General features: G+C 39.2%; 1 protein-coding gene across 1 annotated transcript in view; it reads left to right on the forward strand.

The window, feature by feature from the left end:
* FAM227B (family with sequence similarity 227 member B) overlaps positions 1-15,288 on the forward strand; it is a 204,156-nt gene that overhangs the window by 43,928 nt on the left and 144,940 nt on the right. Inside the window, exons 11-12 of the mRNA XM_023751674.1 lie at positions 5,496-5,622; positions 11,913-12,050. Coding sequence (XP_023607442.1) covers positions 5,496-5,622; positions 11,913-12,050 — 265 coding nt within the window. The remainder of the gene's footprint in view (positions 1-5,495; positions 5,623-11,912; positions 12,051-15,288) is intronic.

Below are 15,288 nucleotides of genomic sequence, written 5' to 3' on the forward strand. Positions count from 1 at the left end.
CAAAATGTAAGGACACGAGTCACACAAATGCAGTATTATGGATTTCATCTCTCTGTGCAGACACGTTCAATCCTATTTTAAATGCAGAAAAATTAACTCAACAGTTTATCGTGGATTCGTGTTAAAAAATGGAGGCCAATCGAATAATTTTCATCAAAGCAAACCAATCTAAGTTGAGAGTTGAAAAATATAGTGGTTTGATGGATTATGTCAAATCTAGATCTGAAAAGGACAATGTGCCGATTGGTAAGATGATAATACCTTCATCGTCTTTTGAGGGTAGTCCCAGAAATATGCAGCTCGATATCAGGATACTATGGTAATTGTAACAAAGTGTGGCAAGCCCGATTTATTCATAACCATGACGTGCAACCCCAAATGGGCAGATATTGCAAAGAATTTACAACGCTGGCAAAAAGTTGAAAACAGACCTGACTTGGTAGCCAGAGTTTTTAAAATGAAGCTGAATCCTCTTTTAAATGATATCTGTGAATTCCATTTAATTGGCAAAGTAATAGCTAAAATTCATGTCATTGAATTTCAGAAACGCGGACTGCCTCACGCTCACATATTATTGATATTAGATAGTAAGTCCAAATTATGTTCCTCTAATTAATTCCCTTTCAATGTGCATGAATTTCGTGCACAGGTTACTACACTATATATATAAAAGCCTAAATGACTGAATGACCAAATGACGGGTCGACCAGTTGCTATGATGCACACTGACCACCAGGGGGAAGACCCTCAACACAGGAGCTGCCCCCTGGTGGTCAGTGCACTCCCACAACCAACCTCCCAAGGCTGGTCAGCCTCCTGTGGCCGGCCAGCCCCCCTGATTGTCTCCATGGGAGAGACCGGGGGGGGGGCGCCTGGTCAACCTCCTGCAAAGTTCCTCCCCTCAGCCAGCCAGCCAACCTCCCATGGTCCCTCCCCCGAAACAGCAGCCCCCCCCCCCCCACATAGGCCCGATCGCTGACCAGGCCAATGGACCCCACCCATGCATGAACTCATGCACCGGGCCTCTAGTATGCATATTATTTCCCTGGCTAATCTCTCCCCACCCTGAGTTTTTTTCTTTAAGTAAATTTATTGGAATGACATTGGTCAACATGATCATATAGGTTTCAAGTGCTCTATGTTACAAGATCTTTATATTGCACCATGTGCCCATTTCTTAAAGTCAAATCTTCTCCTGTCACCCTATTTTAGCACCCCATTCTTCCCTTACCCACTTACCTCCACAGCCCCCAAACAGCTGTTTGTTTTCATGAGTGTTAGTTTTATATCCCACATATGAGTAAAATCATATGGTTCTTAACTTTTTTCTGACTGACTTATTTCACTTAGCATAATGTTCTCAAGGTACATCTATGTTGTTGCAAATGGCAGTATTTTATCCTTTCTTATGGCTGAGTAGTATTTCACTGTGTATATGTTCCACATCTTCTTTATCCAGTCCTCTATCGCAGGACACTTTGGTGATCTTACTCTTAGTGTTGTGACCTTATGTTATGTTTCAGAATAATTCCCTTGAGTATTTCCTGCAATGGAGATTTCTAGTGATAAAATCCCTCAGCTTCTGTATGTCTGGGAATGTCTTTATTTCTCCTTCAGATTTAAAGGATCATTTACTAGATATATTATTTGTGGCTTGTAATTTCTCTCTTTCAGATGTTTGAATATTTGGTTCCACTCTTGTCTGGCTTTTGGAGTTTCTACTAAGAAGTCGGATGAAATTGTGATGGGTTTTCCTTTGTATTTCACTTCCTCCTTTTCTCTGACTGCTTTGATCATTTTTTCTTTGTCATTAATTTTTAACAGTTTTAATACCAACTTCCTTGAAGAATGCCTCTTTGGATTGAGGTAACTAGGTGTCCTGTTTGCTTGTTGGATTTGAGGATCTAGTTCTTTCCATAGGTTTGGGAAGTTGTCATCCACTATTTGTTTGAATATATTCTCTGTTCCCTCTCTTCCTCCTCCAGAATGCCTATTATTCTAATATTGCTTTTTCCAATGGAGTCAGATAGGTCTCATAGAGCTCTTTCATTATTCTTTATGTTCAGGTCTCTCTCTCTTCCCTCTGTATAATTTCTAGATTCCTATCTTCAATATCACTAATTCTTACCTCCATCTGGTTGGCTCTGTTTTTTTATGCTCAGTTTACTTTTAATCTCCTTAATTGCATACTTCATTTCCAGGATTTCTGATCGGTTCTTCTGTAAAGTTTCAATCTTTTTGGAAAAGAACCTCTTTTTTTATTGATTTGTTTTCTGAGTGCATTGAATTGCCTGTCTATATTTTCTCGCATCTTGAGTATTTTCAGAACTGCAATCTTGAAATCTCTGTCATTTATATCATGTATTTCCATGTGTTCCAGCCTGATTTCTGGGGATTTTTCATTTTCTTTCTGATCATCCTTATTACTATGGTTATTCATGGTATTTGCTTTTCTCCTTTGCCTACACAGTTATCTCTGTCTATATATGGCCAATAGCAGTTTCCTCTGAAGAAGTCTTTATTACTATTTTCCAATAGATGGCACTGAATCACAAGATTTTTTTTACCTCTGTGATCTCCCAGTCTTGATCTCCACAACTTCCATAAGACAATGCAGCGACACTTCTTGAGGGTGGAGTTTGTTTTGACCTCATCATAATGGCAACTCCTGACCTCTATGGGGTCCTGCCCCAAGCACCCCACCTGGGGATCTGTCACAGAGGGAAACAGTGGTTCTACTGCAATGGCTCTTGGTTTACAGGTAATATGATCCTTAACCCACCTTTAAGGGTGAGATTTGGGAGTCCAAGCAGCAAGGCTCTGTGGTTCCATTTATTTGTCTGAAACATCTCTGCCCAGCTCCACAGTGGAGAGCTGCATGGCAGAACTCCATGCTCTGTCAGGCGTCTGCTGGCTCAGTCACTGTTTGCTCTGCTTGCCCTGCTGGAATGCCCCCAGACCCCTGCACCCTCCCCCCCCCTGCAGCTACTGCTGGCTTCCTCCCTTCTCTTAGGCCAAGCCATGAGCTCCTGGCTGCAGGGCTGCATCTGTGGGTCATCTGCAATTTCCTCCCTTCTCATCTCCCCATTTATTCCTGGTTACCCACCTTTAAATGTTTCAATACACAGGTCTCTCAGGCAAACCTTTGTATTTAGCAGGGAATTCTTTATTGAGTTATAATTAGTTAACTTGTTCTAATTTCTGAGGGAGAGGCCATGGGGATCTCTCATGCTGCCATTCCTCTGACGTCCCCAGCTCATTTCCCCAAATGAGTCTTATAGGGCTAAAATCAAGGTATCAACAGGGCTAGTTTCTTTAAGAGGCCCCAAGGGATAATTCATTCCTTGCCTTTTCCAGCTTCTGCCAACATTCCTTGGCTTCTGGTCACATTACTCGTATCTCGACTTCTGCCGTCACATTGCCTTCTCTTCTGTAATAAAATTGCCCTCAATTTCCCTCTTATAAAGATACTTGTGGCTTAAGGCCTATTGTACAATCTAAAATAATCTCTCCATCTCAAGATCCTTCACTTGATGATGTCTGCAAAGCCCTTTTGCTGTATAACATTTACAGGTTCCAGGAATTAGGACAGTTACCTGTTAAGGGCTTTTCTGATTCTAAAATTTTACATTATTAAGGCCTAAATGGGTGATTATAAATACTTATCTGAATGCAGAGTACCAAAATAGTAATTTTTAAAAAATTTTAATATAAAAGTATCATATCTTTCTATGTTTAAGTATTTCCTGAGAGAAATTTAGTAGTTTAGGGACCACTGGTAGAACCATATATTGATATCTGATAATAGTTTTAATATGTAAGTAATATAATCCTATCTAATAATAGACAAACATGGTAATTAACCGTACCTCCAACATGCTTCCCATTGGCTAATCAAGGTGATATGAAAATTAACTGCCAACCAAGATGGCGGCCGGCAGCCAGGCAGCTGAAGTGAACAGGAGGCTTGCTTGCTCCAGTGATGGAGGAAGCCAAGGTTCCCCGCCTGCTGCTGCCGGCCTCTGAGCTGCACTCTAAGAAACAATGTTGCAATTATAGAAGCTAAACAAACCCCAGAAACCTGCTTTCAGCCAGCCAGGCCTCAGAGCTGGAGTTGCAAGAGTGTTTCAATTATAGAAGCCAAACAAACCCAGATACCTGCTTTCAGCAGCCAAGGTCTCAGAGCTGGAGTCAAGCCTCAGAGCTAAAGTTGGCTTTCAGTTCCAGTGACAGCCATAGAAAGTAAATAAATCCCAGAATAAAAAAAAAAAAGGAGAGGTTGGGAGCTTCAGTCGCCCGCCAGCCTAAAAACGGCCCTCAGCCCCTCACCCAGACTGGCCAGGCACCCCAGTGGGGACCCCCACCCTGAAGGGGGTGTGACCAGCTGCAAACAACCATCATCCCTTCATCCAGGCTGGCCAGGCACTCAAGCGGGACCTCCACCCTGATCCGGGACACCCTTCAGGGCAAACCAGCTGGCCCCACCCATGCACCAGTCCTCTATCCTATATAGTAAAAGGGTAATATGCAAACTGACCCTAACAGCAGAAAGACTGGGAATGACTGGTCACTATGACACACACTGACCACCAGGGGTCAGATGCTCAATGCAGGAGCTGCCCTCTGGTGGTCAGGGTGCTCTCACATGGGAGGAGCTCTGCTCAGCCACAAGCCAGGCTGATGGCTGCCAGTACAGCGGTGGTGGTGGGAGCCTCTCCTGCCTCAGCAGCGCTAAGGATGTCCGACTGCAGTTTAGGCCTGCTCCCCGCTGGCAAGTGGACATCCCCCGGGGGCTGCCGGGCTGCCAGAGGGATGTCTGATTGCCAGCTTAGGCCCAATCCCCTGGGGAGCGGGCCTAAGCCAGCAGGTGGTCATCCCCTGAGGGGTCCCAGACTGCGAGAGGGCATAGGCCGGGCTGAGGGACCACCCCTCCCCCCCCCCCGAGTGCTGTGCACCAAGCCTCTAGTAATGATTATAATATACTAACTCACCTAAACAGGCTTTGATTATTTAAAAATATGCTTTTTATTCTCTGATAATTATGTGACTTAACAGAGGTATTAGCTAAGGCCATATTGCAATATATAAATATATTAAATCAACAGATGTACACATTAAATGTACACAATATTATATGTCAATTATATTTATATACACTTTTAATTATTATCTGTACATTTTACTTTATAAAAGAGGATAACAATTGCAAGGTAAAACTAAATAAATATGTATTCATCAAACCTTATCTTAATTGTTAATTTCATCCTTTATCCAAGTTAAAAAATTTCCCCAAATGTTATCAAATAGGCAAACTGACTGACTTTACTTTTAACTCTTCTTTACGTTCCTCTATTAAAGTTACAAAGAGATAATAAATGGCCAAAAGCAAGCTATAACAAAAAAAGGGACATGTATATTTCACCAACTTAATAATTTATTTGGTAGTTGAGCTATGTTATATGAAATATGAAATTATTCTAATATGTTTTTGGTAGGTGTATCCTGATTGTTTGACACAAGCTATCTATGTAGCATTCCAGGAAGCATTTCCAGAATCCACTGATCTCTTTAATGATGAATTTAAAGAAGATCTAGGGAATAACATTTATCTTTGGTTGTCAGGTATGATTACATCATTTAAGTATTGATCATTATCTTAGTACCTAAAACTTTTGGATTTTGTTTGCTTCAGTCAAAAGGATAGGTAGTTCTTTGCCTTACAAAACATGCTATATGGATACCTATATTTTAAAATAATAGTGAGTAATCTCTTTTTAAAATTTTATAATACTTAAATTAATCAGTTATTATGTTTAGAAACCAAATAATTTTATAGGCAGTGTAACTATTGCAGAAAATTGAATTGCTATAGTCATGCGCATACATTTTATATTTGGAAGATACATATTTTAACCAGTTAACTGCCACGATATTTTGAATTTAATTAAAAAAAGGTTCACTGCTTGCATCTATAGATGCTTATGGAGTACAAATGTTTAAGCTGCTTTTGAGAATAATATTTATAACATAATATTCAGTAAATTCTAGAGCTAATTGAGTTCCTCATAGAACATACAACCATTGATAAAAGAAACTTGTTTTTTGAATTATGATGTGCTTGTAGATAGGAGTGGTAGGAATAAAAGGCTAAAGGGAAGTAAAATTCTATCCTATATAATAAAGAGGTGATATGCAAATTGACTGTCACGCACTTACAAGATGGCTACCTACCACCAGGCCGGCAGGGGGGTTAGTGAGGGACGACCAAATGACTGAACAGCAGGTTGCGTGGGGTGACCAGGCTGGCAGGGGGGGCTGTGAGGGGTGACCAGGCCAGCAGGGGGGGCAGTAAGAGGTGACCAGGCTGGTGGGTGGGGGGCAGTTAGGAATGACTAGGCCAGCAGGGAAGGGGCAGTTGGGGATGAGCTGGCCGGCAGGGGGGCAGTTAGGGGAGATCAGGCCAGCATGCAGAGGCAGTGAGGGGCGATCAGGCCAGCACGGGGGTGAGGGGGAGGGCAGTTAGGGGCGACCAGGCAGGCAGGTAGGTGAGTGATTAGGAACCAGCAGTTCAGGATTATGAGAGGGATGTCCGACTGCCGGTTTAGGCCCAATCCCTAAACCGGCAGTTGGACATCCCCTGAGGGGTCCCGGATTGGAGAAGGGTGCAGGCTGGACTAAGGAGACCCCTCCCCTTGCACAAATTTCGTGCACCGGGCCTCTAGTTCTAGAATATTTAGCTAGACATTTAGGTACTTAGATTTAAAACTAAGATATAGTTACATATTCCAGGAATGACCTTTCCAACATTTTTTCTAAGACATTATGCTATTATGGACTACCAGAAGCTGTTGACAGTTTTCAAGTAGTGCTTCTTGTAAACCTTCCAGTTCAAGTTTTGACTGATTTTAAAAACTGTTTTGTGTCTATCTTTAGTAACCAAACCATTGCTATCAGAAAGTGTATCATATTTTAAGGAGAGAGAAACACCACAAATTTCTGTATACTGATTTTTCAGGATACAAAATTACTATACAAAATTAGTTGCATCTCCCTAACAATGAAATATCTGAAAAAGTAAAGATCAGTTTCATTGACAATAGCATTAATAGCAATAAAATACTTAGGAATAAATTTAGACAAGGAGAATAAATAAACTTTACACTAAAAACTACAACACTTCAATGGAAGAAATTAAAGAAGGTACAAACAAAGGGAAATATATCCTGTGTTCATAGATTGGAAGAATCAATATTAAAATGCCCATGCTACTCAAAGCCATCTATAAATTCAGTGCAATTGCTATCAAAATTCCAATGGCACTTTTCAAAAATATAATACAGAATCCTAAAATTTATATGGAATGATAAAAAACCCTGAATAACCAAAGCAAACCTGAGAAGGGACAAAGTTGGAGGCCTCACACTTTCTGATTTCAAATTATGCTACAAAATTATAGTAATCAAAACAGTATGTTACAGGCATAATAATAGATACATAGACCAATGGAACAAAATCAAGAGCCCAGAAATATACACTCACAAATACACTCAACTAATGGGTGACAATGGAGCCAAGAATACTCAATGGGAAAAAGATAATCTCTTCAATAAATGGTGTTGGGAAAACTGGATAACCACGTGTAGAAGAATGAAATTGGATTCCTATTTTATTACCACTCACAAAAATTGACTTGACTCAAAATGGATTAATGATGTAAACATCACTAGTGAACTGCAAAACTGATATAAGAAAACATAGGGGGAAATCAGTTGATATTTGTCTTGGAAATTTTTTTTAATATGACATCAAAAGTCCAAGAAAGAAGAACAAAAAAATAGTAAGTGGAACTGCATCAAATTAAAAGCTTCTGCACAGCAAAGGAAACCATCAACAAAATGAAAAAGCAACTTATAGATTATATTTTTAAATCATATGTCTATTAAGTAATATTAATTTCCAAATACATAAAGAACTCATACAACTCGATAGCAAAAACAAAATCTGATTTAAAAAATGGACAGAGGAACTAAATTGATATTTTTTTAAAGAAGACATACAGATGGCCAACAGATACGAAAAAAGGTATTCAGTATCACTTGTCATCAGGGAAATGTAAATCAAAACTACAGTGAGGTATCACCTTATGCCTGTTAGAGTGGCCATTATAAAAAGGCAACAAATAACTAGTATTGATGTGGATGGGAAGAAAAGGGAACCCTTGTGCACTGTTGATAGAAATATAAATTATTGCAGCCACTATGGAAAATAGTATGGAGGTTCCTCAAAAAAATTTAAAACAGAACTACTGTATGGCCCCACAATTCCACTTCTGGGTATAAATCCCAAAGAAATGCAAATAGGGGCTCAAAGAGATATCTGCACTCCTCTGTTCATTGAGGCATTATTTACCATAGCCAACGTACAGGAACAACTTAAGTTACTGTCAGTTAATAAATGGATAAAGAAGATGGGTATATATAAACAATAGAATATTCTTCAGCCATGAGAAAGAAGGAAATCTTGTCATTTGTAACAATGTGGATGGACCTTGAGGACATTATGCTTACTGAAATAAACAGAGAAAAACAAATACTGTATGATATCACTTATATGTGGAATCTAAAAAAAGTCAAATTCATAGAAATAGAGTGGTATGGTGATTATCAATTGTTGAGGTGTAGGGGAAATGGGGAGATGTTGGTCAAAGGTTACAAACTTTCCGTGATAAGATGAGTAAGTTCTAGAGATATAGTGTACAGCATGGTAGTTATAGGTAATAATACTATATTATATACTTGAAAGTTGCTAAGAATGTAAATTAAATGTTCTCATCATAAAAAAGAAATGGTAATTATGTGACATAATGGAGGTGTTAGTTAAAATTATGGCAGTAATCATTTTACAGGTATGTAAGTATTATATGTGTCTTATCAAATTAAATCTTAAACTTACACAATGTTATATGTCAATAAAGCTGTAAAACCTTAAAATTTAACAATTTTTTAAAAGTTAAAGATATAAAACACACTATTTTGGATGTGATGGTCCTATATTAATGCCGTTATTTCAAAGAGTCCATGTTTCGCCCTAACCAGTTTGGCTCAGTGGATAGAGTGTCGGCCTGCAGACTGAAGGGTCCCAGGTTCGATTCCAGTCAAGGGCATGTACCTTGGTTGCGGGCACATCCCCATTAGGGGGTGAGCAGGAAGCAGCTGATTGATGTTTCTAATTCTCTATCCCTCTCCCTTCCTCTCTGTAAAAAATCAATAAAATATATTTTAAAAAAACAGAGTCCATGCTTAGTTACAAATTTAAATTTCCTACTTGTAAATAATGTTGGGATGCAGTCACAGCTCAAACAGTGGTTAATTTGGAAAAGAAGCAACAGAGAAGCTAACTTGCATTAAATGCTTGCTATGGAACAGATACCGTGCCAAATAATTTTACATCTGCCTTGGTGTCAGGCAGTATCTAAATTGAGTTGAATTTTGGGTCCCTTGTGTAAAATACATAGTTTAGCACATAGTAGGCCTTCAAAAGTGTTTGCTGACCCCTAACCAATTTGGCTCAACGGATAGAGCGTCAGGCTGTGGACTGAAGGGTCCCAGGTTCGATTCCGGTCAAGGGCATGTACCTTTGTTGCGGGCACATACCCAATAGGGAATGTATAGGAGGCAGCTGATCAATGTTTCTCTCTCATCAATGTTTCTAACTCTCTCTCCCTCTCCCTTCCTCTCTGTAAAAAATCAATAAAATATATTTATTAAAAAAAAGTGTTTGATGAATGTTATCTTTGCTTATATATCAGAACCTAGTAGGGTTTATTACAGAAATGGAAGGATTATTCAGCACTAGACTGTACTAACCATTTCTTTTGTTTTCTGTATTCTGATGCTTTGATATTTGGGGTCTTGCTGGCCCTGGAAGGACTGCCCCTCCCAATGTTAGCCAACTCCTAGAGCTATTAAATAACTCACTCATGAGCATGCTTTTCAAATACAAACCAACCAATCCAGAGCCCACACCTCAAACACCTCCTTTATTGGGCTCTCACTCTAGGCCACTATCTACTTGCCCTAATCATCCTAGGATCAGGTATCAGACAACTGGGAACAGCACCTATACCCCAGAGCCACTGAGATTATTTAAACTAGCCATTCATAAGCCTATTTACTCTGCCTCATCCATTTCTTCCCACAGAAACCACAATAAAGGCTCCTACCCACAGTCTCCCCCCTGACCAACCCCTGTGCTTCCTTCCCTGTGTGGCCTCCCATGGCATGGAGTACCCCCTCCTCTTGGAAACTGAGTAATAAACTATCATTTCACTGTAAATCATCAATGGGTTGGCCTTACTATTCCTCAAATTTTATATTAATACATTATATTTTAAGACAATCTATCAAGAAGCATTCAAGTTAAACAAACTGAAAGCTGTTGCATTTTTATCTACATAACTGAATCTAAAAACACTCAGAAAATTCTAATTTGATAGCTGAATATAGCAAATAATCCTCATTGAACACTCACTACAGAGAAAATATTGATTATATTTATGAGTATAGTAATAATGTTGATGTATAGTAATAATGTTAGCTCATGGTTCCCACTTACTGAGCATTTTAACATATATTATCTCAATAACCTTCAGAACAAACATAAAATACACAAATAAATTTATATCTATATATATTTTTATTGCTCAGGCTACAAATGTTTATTGTGGTTAAACAAATTATTCAACCCTACACAGCTTTTGGAACAAAAGTGGAACTTTGTAAATGAAATATATCTTACTACTTTTGGGGTACTTTAATTGATTCTTAAATGCTATCCTATATGCCCTAACTGGTTTGGCTCAGTGGATAGAGCATCGGCCTGCGGACTGGAGGTTCCCGGGTTCGATTCTGGTCAAGGGCTTGTGCCTTGGTTGCGGCACATCCCTAGTGGGGGGTGTGCAGGGGTGGCTGATCGGTGTTTCTCTCTCATCAATGTTTCTAACTCTCTATCCCTCTCCCTTCTTCTCTGTAAAAAATCAATAAAATATTTTTAAAAATACTATCCTATATAATAAAAGCCTAATACGCAAATTGTCCCCTCGACTGGGAGTTCGAATGGGAGTTCAACCACTCGCTATGATGTGCGCTGGCCCCCAGATGGCGACCAGTGGCAGCAGCAGGGGGCAGGGCTGCTGCCTGGCTCTCAGGCTCTGAGGGAGCTGGGCAAGGGCCCGATGACACAGGCAGAGGGGGTGTGCAGGGGCTCAGGAGCCCAGGTGCTGCCCAGGGCCCAAAGGTCAACTGGAACCCTGCCCTTCCATGCCAGACGCTCATGCTTGGATTGCCGGCCAGGCCTAGGGACTGCACCCATGCATGAATTTTATGCACCAGGCCTCTAGTTTTTAAAATAATAGGAGATATAGATAGGGGAAATTTGTAAACAATTATCACCTATGCTCAGAGGCAATCATGTTAACATTTAGGCTGTAGTAACATTACATAGAAGGTAAAATTGTTCTTCACATAAAAACATGAATGCCTTTCTATGTTAACAAATATATACAAGGTAACTTTACTGGATACTGAAATCCACTGTATGGATATGCTGTTGTTGGATATTAAGGTCCTTTCCAAGTTTTTACAATTGTTAGCTTTTTATGTTCATGTGTGAACTTAGCATATGCCTATGAATCAAAAGAGTACATATCAAGCTTCAGCTGTTTTCTAATTCATTGATTAATATAATAAGACATTTCTATATAAAAGTTCCCTCATTAGAAACTTGAGACTGACAATCCTTACAGGACTGTTGTGAGAATAAAATGTATAATATTCATAAAAAGGCTTTGACAGATCAAAAAAATTTTCAAAATCCTAATTTCTTTGGCTGACTGTATGTTTTATTATTAACAGGTTTGAAACCTCAAAAAGGTTTTTGGACCCATTGGAAACTGAAAGACCTGACCACAACAACTATACATGGTACCAAGAAGGCACCTGCCAAATCCGTATACGAGAGAATTATAAGGAGTCAGGAACGCATAATGAATAGTAAGTAAATTTATCCTAAATTGAAGCATGAAATTGCCAAGATCAAGTGTGCTAAGTTATTTGTCAGAATTTTCTAACGATTTATACTTTGGTGAGGATCTTCAAATAGCATTTGATTTGTACACTGATGTTATAGTAGTTTGAAGATTGCTTTACATTTTAGTTTTTCATTATAAAAGTTACATATGCTTAAGTCCTTTCCTCATTTTGCCCATATTATATGTTTATATTGATTTTTAGGAACTTTTCAGGTACACAAGAAATATTCTTACTTTTTAGCTATATTGCTAACTGGTTAATAATGTATTTTACTAATAGATAAGTTTAAAAAATTTTTCCAGTAAATTTAAATAATGTTTTCCTTAGAATTTCAGTTTTGTGACATGTTTGTCAGGACTTACCTAATATTATGAAAATATCTATCTCAGTGTTCTCAACCTTCCTAATGCCATGACCCTTTAATACAGTTCCTCATGTTGTGGTGACCCCCAACCATAAAATTATTTTCATTGCTACTTCATAACTGTAATTTTGCTACTGTTATGAATCGTAATGTAAATATCTGATATGCAGGGTGTATTTTCATTGTTACAAATTGAACATAATTAAAGCATAGTGATTAATCACAAAAACAATATGTAATTATGTATGTGTTTTCCGATGGTCTTAGGCGACCCCTGTGAAAGGGTCGTTCGACCCCCAAAGAGGTCGCGACCCACAGGTTGAGAACCGCTGATCTATCTTCTCTTTCTAGTACTTTTTATTTCCATGTTTTATTTAACATTTTATTCCATCTGGAATTTATTTTGTTACAAGGAAGATAGTTGTATTCTAGTATTTTGTTTTTTCTAATTGCTCATTTATTAAATAGTTCACTTACAGGCTACATGAAATATCAATTCACTTGGATATATTTGTGTATTCTCTTCTGTTCCTTGAGCTACATGCCAAATTCCTGCACCAAACTTCTCAGTTAATCTTGATTAATAAGCACTGTAAGACAAAGTTATTTCTCTCTTGTTTATACCATATCTCTAATACAAAGCATAGGCCTGGTGCTCAGGCCTCATTTCTGACTCATTAAATCAGAATCTGCCTCAGGATTTTTTTAAGCTACTCAGGATGATTTCAACATGCAGGCAAAGTTAAACCACTAATGTCAAGGGAAATCACTTTTTAATCTTGATACAGGACAGAGGACAGAGGGACTAACCTACTCAACCTACTCTTCCTATTCTGAAAACTATTCTTCAGTTAATTTCTGTTTCTAAAATTAATGAATTATTGCTCTTGGGATTTGTGCTGTCATTTTCCCCACTCCTATCCTCATAGATATCATCCTATCTGATTTCTATCTTTTAGTAGTTACATGAAATTTCTTGCTTGCTGTTGACAAGAGTTTTTCCAGAACTTCATACATAGTTGTTGTTTTGAATGGAGAGGTACTTTACCATCTTGACCTAATCTTGCATATCTGTGTTTACTCCCAGTCTCATAAGTGAATAACAACTTGGCTGAACTTAAAATTAAGGGGTTTGAGGGAACTCTTTATTCTGTTAAAATTTTAACTTACAGAAGGTGATAAGAATAGAATAAGGAATTCTATACTGGTATATCCCTGTTCCATCAACTGCTTAAATTTTACCCTATTTATTTTATCATTCTTTCTCTTATTTTTTCATATAGCATTGAAAGCTATAAATTTCTCTAAACACTGTTTCAGCAACATTGTATAATTTAGATGTGTTGTATTTTCATTATCATTTAATTTAAAATATATTCTAATTTTCAGTATAAATTCTATTTTCACCCTTGGGTTATTTGGAGATATATTGCTTAATTTCCAAATATTTGGGGATTTTCTAGATATCTTATAGTTACTTAATTCTAATTTAAACTATACTCTATATGATTGATTCTTGCTTTATGGTACAGTGCATGGCCTATCTGGATGATTTAATGTGCACTTGAGAAGAATGTACATTTTCTAGTAGTTTTATAAATCTTAATTAGATCAAAGTATTTGATTGTATTATTCAGATCTTCTATATCAAGAGTTAGCAAATTATATCCTGTGAACTGAATCTGGCCTATACCCTGTTTCATGTCCTGTGAGCTAAGAATGACTTTTACATTTTTTAAGAGTTGTAAAAAGAACTAACTATACCACACAGACCACATTTGGTCCACAAAGACTAAAATATTGACTATCTGTCCCTTAATAGAAAAAGTTTGCTAACTCTGGTTCTATCTCCTTACTGATATTTTAATTACTTATTCTATTAGTTAGTGACAAAGGATATTAAAATCTCCAACTCTAATTTGGAATTATTTATTTCTCCACCTGATTCTTTTGATTTTTGCTTTATCTTTAAGTTATTGGGCACATACTCATTGTTATAATGCTTACCTTTAATCATTTTGAAATTTTCTGTCACATCTACAATAATTCTTCTTGTCTTGAGTTCTATCTAGTCTATATATATATATATATATATATATATATATATATATAAACTAGAGGCCCGGTGCACAAAAATTTGTGCACTTGGGGGGGAGAAGGGGTCCCTCAGCCTGGCCTGTGCCCTCTAGCAGTCTGGGACCCCTCGGGAGATAATGACCTGCTGGCTTAGGCCTGCTCCTGGGTGGCAGAGGGCAGGCCCAATCCCTAGGTGCAGCCCCTGGTCGGGCTCAGAGCAGGGCCGATTGGGGAGTTGGGGCGCCGCCCCCTATCATGCACAGAGCAGGGCGGATCGGGAGATTGCGATGCCACCCCTAGTCATGCTCAGGGTAGGGCAAATTGGGGGGTTGGGGCACCGCCCCCTATCACACTCAAGGCAGGGTCGATGGGGAGGTTGCGGTGCCACCCCCTGTCACGCACAGGGCAGGGCCGATAAGGGGGTTGGGGCACTTCCTCCTGTCACGCACAGAGCAGGGCCCATCAGGGGGGTTGGGGAGCTCCCCCCTGTCATGCACAGAGCAGGGCCCATCATGGGGTTGGGGAGCTCCCCCCTGCCACTCACGGAGTAGAGCCAATAGGGGAGTTGTGCACCGCCCCCTGTCACACACAGAGCAGGGTGGAGCAGAGGGTTTGGCGCCGCCCTCTATCACCCATAGAGCAGGGCCGATCAGGAGGTTGGGGCACCGCTACTATCACACTCAGGGCAGGGCTGATGGGGAGAGGTTATGGCTCTATCCCGTCACACACAGAGCAGGGCCCGTGGGGGGGGGGGGTTTG

This window comes from Myotis lucifugus, unplaced genomic scaffold, assembly GCF_000147115.1.
Source record: "Myotis lucifugus unplaced genomic scaffold, Myoluc2.0 scaffold_23, whole genome shotgun sequence".
Classification (NCBI taxonomy): Eukaryota; Metazoa; Chordata; class Mammalia; order Chiroptera; family Vespertilionidae; genus Myotis; species Myotis lucifugus.